The 11,499-nt window shown below is 44.9% G+C and overlaps 1 protein-coding gene across 1 annotated transcript; it reads right to left on the bottom strand.

Annotated features, from left to right (window-relative positions):
• Positions 1-3,492: 3,492 nt before the first annotated feature.
• On the bottom strand, positions 3,493-7,970 carry LOC146193254 (uncharacterized). Its single transcript, XM_084602628.1, has one exon. It carries the CDS (start codon positions 7,930-7,932, stop codon positions 6,685-6,687), a length of 1,248 nt encoding a protein of 415 aa, XP_084458754.1. The 5' UTR covers positions 7,933-7,970; the 3' UTR covers positions 3,493-6,684.
• Between the last annotated feature and the right edge of the window lie 3,529 nt (positions 7,971-11,499).

Below are 11,499 nucleotides of genomic sequence, written 5' to 3'. Positions count from 1 at the left end.
AAGGCTGTTTTGGAAAATGAAGTAAGCAAGCTACATTCCGTAAAGCTATTCTTTGGAAACTGGCAGACGCATCAACATCAGAAATGATCCATCGAGTAATTTTGTCGTCTATGCATAGGTCATAGACACATCACTCTTAACTATAACTATTACTATAACTATAAGCTCACAGTTAATCACATTGTGTTCTCATGCTAACAACTCAAGCAACGCAGAAAAAGTTATTTTACTGTATTTTACAAAGAACACGTTCCATTTCAACCAGCATTGCTTTTAGGCGAAAAAGTAGTAGTCAATTTTTCTTTTGCTTTCTTAAAAACTTAAAAAAAAAACGTTTTCAGATCAAACCAAATGACCTTTCTTCAGCATTTTGTTTGTCCTAATGCCTAATGAACACAAAAGAAATGCTCGGGTAGGAGCAAAAAGCTACAAACGCAGTAGCGTGACAAGGCTCCTTCCCCTGATTGATATCGCCCACAGACTCACGTTATTACATATATATGTGAGTATATATATGTGTATGTATGTATGTATGTACGTATGTACGTATGTATGTATGTATGTATGTATGTATGTATGTATGTATGTATGTATGTATGTATGTATGTATGTATGTATGTATGTATGTATGTATGTATGTAGGTAGGTATGTATGTATGTAGGTAGGTATGTATGTATGTATGTGTATGTGTATATATGTATATGTGTGTGTGTATGTATATGTATATATATATATATATATATATATATATATATATATATATATATATATATATATATATGTGTATATATATATATGTGTGTGTGTATGTACCATCTTTGCCAATGGTAATCAGGCAGCGGGTTCCGCTTCTCAGTCGGCTATTAGTACCATTTTGTGAAGCTGTAAATTTGTGCACAGTAAAGCTGAGCTCCAATCCTTACTTCCTAACTAGCTCTGGTCCTGTGTATATTCATGTTTGCTTCAGAATACAAGTGAGAAGCAAAACATGCAGCCTGGTTACTTTTGGCAAAGACAGAACATATGTATGTATGTATGTATGTATGTATGTATGTATGTATGTATGTATGTATGTATGTATGTATGTATGTATGTATGTATGTATGTATGTATGTATGTATGTATGTATGTATGTATGTATGTATGTATGTATGTATGTATGTATGTATGTGTGTGTGTGTGTGTGTGTGTATGTATGTATGTATGTATGTATGTATGTATGTATGTATGTATGTATGTATGTATGTATGTATGTATGTATGTACGTACGTACGTACGCACGCACGCACGCACGCACGCACGCAAGCACGCATGTATGTATGTATGTATGTATGTATGTACGTACGTACGTACGTACGTACGTATGTATGTATGTACGTACGTACGTATGTATGTATGTATGTATGTACGCGTGCAGAACAAACGAAAAAAGTATGTACAAAATAGACAGGTGCGATGTCTCAAATGATTTCGATGTATAAATGCACATGTATCTGTGATAACCTGTGATAACTCGTCATAGACTATGATATACAATTTTCGAATGCATCTCCACTATCAGAAAACGAAGGAAACATTTTTACAGGCCAACACAAAACTCAAATATGAGTATCCTAACTCTAGGTATTTCATATAAGAAATCGCTCAACCTTGTGTTTCGCGTATCACAGCCGCAGTTCCTTTTGCGCCTTAAAATCCCATTAACTAACTAATTATTGGCAGCCCCTGTCGCCTGGCTTTGACGAAAACTAAGCTAATAAGTGCTCAGTGCATGGAGACTGGGGTGAGGTATTTATTCACTATTAAACGAGAAACTTTAGGATAACTACCGTGACCATATAATATCGAACCCTCCGTGGTGGTTCAGTGATTAGTGCGCTCGACTACTGTGGCTAAGATTACGCGATCGAAACCCGGCCACTGCGGCCGCTTCTCGATTTCGGAAAAAGCAAGGCGTTGGTGTGCTGTGCGACGCCAGTGCACGTTAAATAACCCCGGGTAGTCGGCATTTCCGGAGCCCTCCATTACGGCGTCTGTCATAAACTGAATCGCTTTGAGACGTTAGACATAAAGACCGAACCAAACCTTATAATCACGCTGATTCTTTATGGGTCCTAAATAATGAAGAGGAAATGTATACTGTTATTTCTATGCGCAAATATTGGATAGTTAGCACAAATAATTTGTGGAAATCAGCGCAAGCACGAAGGAAAACGCAACGAGCTAATGTCGGTCATGTTGCTTTTCAATTGTTCAGTCTTAGCACGCCCATGCCAGAATCATTTGTAATATTTCCTCCCTACTGCCACGTACTTAGGAGACATGCAGTGAACTGGTGATCGTAGCGCAGGAATAGTTGCCAAGCTTTAAGCTGAAGCACATCATTAGGAAAACTTTTTAAAGCTTAATACCTAATAAAAGCACCCGTAAAGACTCACACAGGTGTGAATCGTTGCCACGAATGAATATAATTTCATTATTAGATCTTGTATAAGGCTTAAGCAAATAGTGTTTGAACGCTTAATCATTCCGCTGGCAAACAACAGTGCAAATTTCAGTAGGTCTCTCGTGATTCTGCAATAAAATGTCAAAAACCATTAAAGCTATGTGTAGATGCCTTTCTGCAGAAGTAATGAACAAGGCGCAGTTATGGTATGTCATCGCGTTATTTCATTCAAACATGGATCCTAGAGCGGGTACCACCAACTTAAGTCCGGCTCAAAATCGACTCCCACCTTTCATACTCGCTTCCCTACTGAAAAATCCTGTATAAAATTCGTACAGGAAATCGTATACAGGTTTACTGTACAGGATTTGGGATACAGGATTGGGGGCTATTTCAGCAAATTCCTGTACTGCCCTGGAAAGTCCGGAATTAAACCGCACGGAGCTCTGATACGGGAATGGCCTGTATGGTTGATGGCCCTCGTTTCCGGAAAGAAACGCGTCGCCAGGGTGGAAAAAGCATGCAATAATATAAAATAAAACGACTACATTTAAAATAATATATAAAATTAAAAAAAAAATAAAAAAGTTTTAGTACCGAATGTGGAATCGAACCTCGGTCCTTATGGTCTTCAGACGGCCACCTTAACCACTACTTTTTTTTTTCTTTATTTCCTGGCTTTGGTTCATACCATTTCACAAGAACACAACACGAATAACACAAAACAAAGTACATATTGGAAGGTCATCATCAGCCAATGCCAGGCTGGCTTCGTCTCAGTACATTAAAACTCCCGCAACGACAGCAAAGGCTCTACCCTTGAGAGCCATTCGGGATGTTCAGCAGCCACTTTCTGTATGGCAATAAACCAATTCACACTTTCTCGAAAGTATATTCTAGCGGGTCGAGCATCCCTGTCGCAGTGATAGCCCGCCATTCTGGAGCGCCATATAGAGTGGAGGCCCATGAGCATGATTAAATCATACGGAACGCCATCTTCATTATCAATGCTTAAATACCGGATGCCGTGGGAGTCTAGTGGAAATTCTTTCTTTATCGTACGTTGCAAAACATCCCAGAAATAAACCCCTTCCCAACAATGCAAAAAAACATGGTCTATTGTTTCCGGCTGCTTGCAGATTAAACAGTGCGCCCCCCACGGTAAAAAAAAATCCCTTTCCTCCAAAAACTTCTTTACTGATAATGTTCCGGTGTGTAATTTAAAGAAAAATGTCTTAGCTCCTGGCGACACCTGCATTTTGTTTACTCTCTTCAAGACATCTCTGCCCGGACCTCCACTGTATAAGGTTCTGTACAAGGGTTGTGGCAAAACAATGTCACATAAATCGCGATACAGCTTTTTTCGTTTTACAGTGGACAAATATTCATTAGAAAAACGCACTGAAAGAAATCTTACACTAGCGACGACCTCCCTGTAATAACCAAAAATCCCACCCGTAGCTTCTTCGGTGGAGACAACAAACTCCGGCAGTAGACGCCGTAGCCTAACTTGGCAGACGGTGCGTAAGAAAGGGTCCGAAGCATCCCGAAAAAACAAAAACCGGTTGACCACCTGCCGTAAAAACAGATGGCCGAGTCCTAAACCGCCGTCTTTTACCCGACGGAACAAATTCGTCCTGCTGCAGCGTTCCCATTTACCTGCCCAAACAAAAACGGCGAAAATCCTGTGTAACTTCTGTACGTTTACGCGCGAACAACTCAAAACTTGCATTGCGAACCAAAGTTTGCTGATAAAAAAAAGATTGCATACAGTAGCTCTGGCAAAAATCGACATGTTGGCGCCTTTCCACTTCTCGGCTCTCTCCCGTAGTTCGGTCATTTGCCCTTTCCAATAATGCTCGCTTTCGCGGTAGGCATCCAGCTCGACGCCCAAGTACTTGGTCGGTGTGTCTGTCCACGTAACATTGGCAAAGCGATCTGGTTTCGACGGCCACTGTCCATGCCAGAGCCCAAGGCACTTGGCCCAGTTCACCCCGCTACCGGTAACTTGAGAGAACTCACGGATACATTTGACAGCCTCGGTGATACTCTCCTGGTCAACCGTAAAAATAACGATGTCGTCTGCATACGCGAGCAGCTTCACTTTGGCTGCTTGTAACCTAAACGCACTAATGTTGACATTATTCATAAGTTTCATGCACAATGTTTCAATATAAATGCAAAACAAAAGAGGGCTGAGGGGACAGCCCTGTCGCACCGAACGCTGCAGTCGAATGGGGGCTCCCAGACTCTTATTAATAATCACTCTCGTCGTGCAGTTACGGTACGCCAGGGCCACACCCTTACATATAACTGAACCAACATTCACATGTTCTAAAAGGGAAAACAAAATTTCGTGATCGACGCAGTCGAATGCTTTTTCGAGGTCGATCTGAAGCATGGCGACCCGACCATCCCAGTCATCACAACACTCAAGGACACTTCGCCCCTTTTGAATGTTGGTCACTATTGACCTCCCTTTTATCCCACACGTTTGGTGTGGTCCTACTATATCCTTAATAACCGTTTGCAACCTTCGGGCCAAAACCTTCATAAAAATTTTATATTCAACGTTTGTAAGTGCTATGGGTCTGTAAGATGTTACCAGGCGTAATTTGTCTATTTCATCAGTTTTAGGAATGAGTACGGTGTGGGATGACCCATATGACGGAGGCAGGGCATTTACTGTGTAGGCATCGTTATAAATTGCGTTCAAAATAGGTGTGATTTCGTACTTAAATTCTTTGTAAAAACCCGCGCTGAACCCATCCGGTCCCGGCGATTTACCGGCATTTAAACTGTCAATAGCGTGCTCCACTTCTGTTTCAGTTATCTTTAGTTCTAATCTCTCTTTCACTTCATCGTCCAGACGCGGTATCGTCGCCAGAAACTTTCTTAAAAGTGATAGCGTCTACCGTGTGGGATGCGAAGAGGGTTTGGTAATGGGCGTTGAACGCTGCTTTGATGTGGTCGTTGTCCGCCGCCAAGATACCGCCCCAATCTATTTGGTCGATGTGGTTCCGTTGAGCGTTTGCTTTTTCGAACCCCAGCGCTCGTTTTGATGGCGCCTCCCCTGCAGCTGTGTCTTCTGCCCTTGCCCTCACTAACGCACCTCGATAACGATCTTCGTCTATCAATTCTAGTTTTTGCTTTGTTTTCCGTATATCTTCAATCCATTTCCCCGGCGCTCGAGCTTCCTGTTTAAGCAACGTACGGAGCAGTGTCCTTAACTCCGTCTCTTTCTGTTTTTCCTCAAACCGTATACAGGTTGCCCTCTCTATTGCTTTAATTTTTATAGTTTCTTTACACAGCTCCCACTGTTGCCAAAGGTGCATATTTTTACTTGGGTTTATTTTTTCAATTTCTTCTTTTACTATGCGGGTAAAATGCTCATCCTGCAAGAGTTTATTATTGAATTTCCACATTTCCCACGAAAAAGAATTCCCTCTCTTTACCCATCCAAAAGAACATTTAACTAAACAATGGTCTGAAAACGATACCGGCTCTACTTCATAACTATTGCATTCAGGTAAGATGTCGAGGGATGCATAAATGCGGTCCAGCCTTGCATGGCTCGAACCCTGGAAGTGCGTGAGCTTTACGGTGCGGGCTCCCTCGAGACACTCTGCCACATCCTCGAGGTTACACTCCTCAACAATTCGCGATAGCACTTCAGTGCTTGCGTCTCGGTATGGCCGCCGGCTTGTCTTGTCTCGCGCACTAATGGCGCAATTAAAATCACCTAGGTCGATCAGTTGTCTATCGGTGCAGAGCCGCTGCTGGATGCCTTGGAAAAACTGCGCCCTTTCATCTGCTACATTAGGCGTGTAGAGACAGACAATCCGCCAATCCGTGCTATTCAGCGAAAAATCTAGAAGTGCACACCGGCCCGACTCACAAGAAAAATGACCAAGCACTTCAAGCCCCGGCAACTTCTTCACAAAAAGAACACAGCCAGCCGATGTGCTACAGCGTGGCTAACCACAGCAAAAAACCTAGGCGTGAAACGTTGCACCATGCTCTCGTTCTTTTCCTCACCGTCAACTTTCGTCTCCTGCACAGCTAATACATCAATATCATGCTCCGTTAAAAGTCGGTACACCTGGCCTTGTTTTCTCTTTCCTGCCAGACCTCTAACATTTAGCGTGGCGACCTTCAACGGTGATGCAGAAGCCATTTTTTAAATAAGAAGAAGAGACCGAAAGCACGGTGCCTACCTCTCGCGCCTAGCACAAGGCTAGACGCCTCCGTCGCTGCTGGCGCCGTCCTCCTCGAGCTTCTGGCCGTGCTCGAGAGGCGCCGTGTCGCCGGCCCGCCTCTCGCTCGCAAGGATTGAGCGAGGCTTCAACGTGGGCCTCCTTGTTTGAGGCGCCTTTGCTGGTGGTTCCTCGGAAGTGGGCGTTGCCTCCTTGTCGTCGCCGGTGCTGGTGTCGGCATGTGGGCGTTTCCCGGGGGTAGCGGCCGTGGTCGTCCGACCACCGCAGTTGTGCCGGTGAACCTCGCTCACTTCCTTTGCTTCTGCGTCCTTGGGAGCCGGCAGGCTCTCCGCGTCCGCTGAGGTCTCCTCGCTTGGCTGTGGCAAATTCACCGTAGCTGGCGCGAGCTCTGGCTTATCGGCAAGGGGGGCGTCGCCACTCGGAGTCACCGAGGTGCCCTGCGACACGGGAACCTTGTCCAGCACGTCGGCACCCTTTGCTGCTTCCTCAGCCTCGGCGACGTCCATCAGCTCCCTGTTGTCGTCCTTCGCACCGAGCCCGGTCGCTGACGCGTAGGTGCGGACGCAGTCCTCGTCCGCGTGTCCATAGCGCCTGCACTTGCAGCACCTGGGCACCTTGCAGTCACGGCGAACGTGGCCTGCGCCGTGACACCGCAGGCACTGCATCGGCCGCCCGGGAACCACCACGAGAGCCAACTCGCCGGCGACGCGAAGCTGGTGGGGCAGGTCGTCCACCTTCATACCTGGCTTCAACTTGAGCAGCACTGTTCTCGTGGTGGATCCCTTTTCCTTCATTCCAACGACGCGCCAACGCTCCCGCGTCACCTCGGTCACGTTTCCGAACGCCGCGAAAGCAGTCCGGATGTCCTCGTCTTGGACACCGTGTAGCATCCAGTGCAGGCGTAGCTTCACCTGCTGGTCTTCAGGGTCGAATATGAGGCAGCGGCGTCCCTCGACTTCCAGCTCCTTTAAGGCGGCCAGCTTCTTCGCGGCTTCCGTGCTGTTCATGGTTACCGCCCACACATGGTTGATTTGGTACGCCCCCAACGCCACGACGTCGGGGAGCGCACCGACGTTAGCGAGGGCATCCCTGAAGTCCTCGACCCTGTAGGGCCTCATACGCACGTCGCCGTGCAAAAACATCGTGTTTAACACAACACGTCCGGTGGGCAGGGTAGGCAAAACGATCTCGTAGTCCTTATCTTCTTCGGCGCTGAACCTGTTTCCGCGGCCAGCAACGGCCGCTATCGCCGCTCCGACGGAGCTCATGATTCTGCGACCGTTCGCTATCGCGGCAGGAAGTAGAATCCAACCACTACTCTACGGCGGCATATAGTTGCAGTGGTTATTATTCAATATATGTAGCTACTTTTGCTCTTTCGTACTTGTATATTTTCGTTGGCAGTAGAATTTCTGGCCGTAATTCACCGATCGCCCTTTAAACACGCTGAATATCTTTGCAGGCTATCACGAGGGTTCACAAATGTGGCGTATCTTTATAATGCGTCGCTTTATTGAAGGCAAACCTCGAGATATCATAATTTACTAGTGCTGATTTGTTTTTCATCGTCTACGAACGCTTGTAAGTTTTCCTACATGGAGATATCCGCTGCACCAATACTTGTAATACTGGGCGTTTTAGCTTCACGGGCTACCAGCGGAACATCGATGCCAATGAATACACTTCCGACTGAGCGGTTTCAATATGTAAACATTCGAGAACGCGTCGCGCGGTGTGCGGCTATCTGCGCATCTTTCGATGGTCAGCGATGTTTGTTTATTTTTTCTCGAACAGTTTTTTGTCATCGCTAGCGAAACGATACGTTCGTGCTTCTACTTTCGTGTTGTAGGCGGCAGATCTTCTGTCGCAGATATGAAGACGCACCGCAAGATCGTACGAGCTGCAGCGACTGTTGTGCGCGCAAAAGCGACGCGATGCGCGTATATGCTTGCTAGCGCACACTTCGACGGCTTCGCATTTTCGAGGTATTTGGGAAACGAAGCGCGCCCTTTATATACAGAACAGTTGTATAACATGTTTGGTATCATGCTTATTTAGTGCGCTGGCGTGTCCGGCATGGTCATTCTGGTTGAGCTTCGTCGATCGGCCCGGCTTCTGTTCAGAAGCGGAATACTCTGCCCGGTATCAGTTCCAGAAATGACGCGTTCGTCCGGTTTCTGGTTAATTGATACAGGCTGAATAACACATAACACTACTACATTTGAAAAAGAAAAAAAAGAAAAGAAAGAAAGAAAAAGAAACAAAGAGAAAATAGGAAAGGAAAAAAAAATTACATGTGATTCGAACTTCGGTCTTTCAGGCCGGCAAGCACGCACTTTAAACACTACACCACGGCAGGACACGGTGATGATGGTTATATATCTACTTATGTAGTCGAGATTGCTCTTTTGTAGTTTCTGTATTTTTGTAGGGTGTAGAATTTGTGGTCGTAATTGAACGATCGCCCTTTAAACACGCTGCATCTTTTTCCTGGCTATCACGAAGGGTTATCCGTGTCCCGCATCTTTGCAATGTATCGCTTTCTTGCAGACAAACCTCCGAATGTCACAATTTACTAGTGCTTATGTGTTTTGTCATCGTCTTCAAACGCATGCAATTTTTGCTACATATAGATATATGCGGTGCACCAACACTTGTAATACTGCTTGTTTTAGCTTCACCTGCTGCCAGCGGAGCCGCGACGTCAATGAATTTACTTCTGACCAAGTGTTTTGCATGCGTAAACACTCGAGGAAGCGACTCCTGATATTCGGCTGACCTGTGCATATTTCGATGGTCAGCGATGTTTCATTTATTCTCGAGCGTATTTTATCCGCGCTAACGAAACGCTACGTTCTTGATTGCACTTTCGCGTTGAAGGTGGCAGATCTTCAGTCGCAGATTATGAAGATGCACTGCAAGACCGTACAAGCTGCGGCGACTGTTGCACACGCAAAAACAAAACGCGATGCATGTATGTACTTGCTAGCGCACACATCCACGGCTTCATATCTTCTAGGTATGTACGAAACAACGCGTACTCCACATATACAGAAAAGTTTTAACGTATATTATGTATGATTTCATGCTTATTTAGCGTGAAGGCATATTCCGACGTGGTCATCCTGGCTGAGCTTCACGATCCGCCCGAGTTGTACTGAGAAGCGGAAATACTCTGTCCCATATCAGTTTCATTCATATCGAATTTGTCCGGTTTCTGTTAAACCGGACATGACCTGTCCTGTATATGAGCTCAAAACAGGACTGGTCCGCCCTGTTTCATATCCATGTCTGACTGGGATGTCGTGTATAAGATGCATACGAGAAATTGTCTGCCCTGTATTAACTCGATACCGGACTGGATCGTCCGGATTGAGATTCATACCGGACATGTCCTGTCCGATATAAACCCGTTTAAGCTTCATTTAGGACTGGTCCGCCCTGTTTCACATCAATACCGGATTGGGATGTCATGTATAAGTTGCATATCGGAAGTGGTCTGCCCTGTATTAATTCTATACCGGACTGGACCTTCCGGAATGAGATTCATACCGGACATGACCTGTCCGATATAAACCCGTTTAAGCTTCATACAGGACTGGTGACACCCGTATGAAATTTATACGGGATAATACAGGACCGGTTCAAACCAGTTCGTCGCGATACGGGATTTTTCACTAGGGTTGTCTTCTGCTCTCTCGGATGCTTGCTAGGATATGATTCACTATTAAATATTCCTGGAGCCAATATTCATGTGCAGTGCTAAAGGTGTCAAAGGTCGTGTCGTAATACTGAATATGCGTGGTCTAACACATTGATAACCACCAAGAGATTTTTATGCTGATAATTTTCTTATAGAAACAACTTGTATTTCATTAGAATGGCAGCTAACATGCAAAGTGCAACGAGAGCGAGATAAAATATACTTTACAATGGCGCGACTGCATTTCCTTAGATGTTTAGCGAATTACAACCTGAGCAAAACATTTTGGTGATATGGGCGTTGCTCCTTTATAGTCGTTTAATATTGGTCACGTTGAACAAAGTCACTGTTACATTAGTAGTCATTAGTACTACATTAGTACATTAGTACATTAATAGTACATTAGTAGTCAAAATGTGCCACAGTAGTATTTACGCATAAATATCCTACTTCAAATTCTGTCTGAAATGTCTCATTTCCATATCTGCCTACATTTGTCCTTCAAGTAAGGCTGACCAGCTTTCAGAACGGCTTGGAAATTATGATTTCGGTCTACCCTTAGTCGCTCGTTATAGCTGTTGCCAAAACTCTTCTGACACAATTAAACGAACGCACAACGAACCTGAAAAGGACGAAATGTGACTGATCTTTGCAACTGGATCTTCCTCCCAACTGCACACAGCTTCTCAGAACACGAAGAACGTTTCGAACGGGTTAAGGCCACCTATCGTTATTACGAGGATCAAGTTCGTAAGGCATTAAACTGAAGACATAAAACTACGCAGGAGACAGGCAACAAAAAACAGGCAAACAGGACGACCGGACACAGATAGTTAGGAGCCTTCCTAACTTTGCCCTCGTATCTCTTGTAAGCTGACAGGTGAGACAGGGCGAAGGAAAAACACGCCATTCTTTGTCAGCACCTCCTCTGGCTGTGTCCTGTGAACGCTGTGCGTAACAAACGGTTCTGCGAAAGTTATGCATAATTTTCCTGTGTTTTGCAATTGTTGTATTGCTTGATTGATAGAAATAATGAATCCTGTAGTTTGTAGCCTATATGAAAGCATTGTTAAAATACTGAATTTTATTTGTCATCTGAGTGATACGATCTTCATAGTAAATGCCCTATTTG

Source organism: Amblyomma maculatum, chromosome 4 (assembly GCF_055883805.1).
Source record: "Amblyomma maculatum isolate TAMU_Amacu chromosome 4, ASM5588380v1, whole genome shotgun sequence".
NCBI classification, from domain to species: domain Eukaryota; kingdom Metazoa; phylum Arthropoda; class Arachnida; order Ixodida; family Ixodidae; genus Amblyomma; species Amblyomma maculatum.
This window is presented reverse-complemented; position numbering and strand designations above follow the sequence as displayed.

Excerpts from the sequence above, each read along its gene's own strand:
- LOC146193254 (XM_084602628.1), bottom strand. The coding sequence starts at position 7,932 with ATGAGCTCCGTCGGAGCGGCGATAGCGGCCGTTGCTGGCCGCGGAAAC.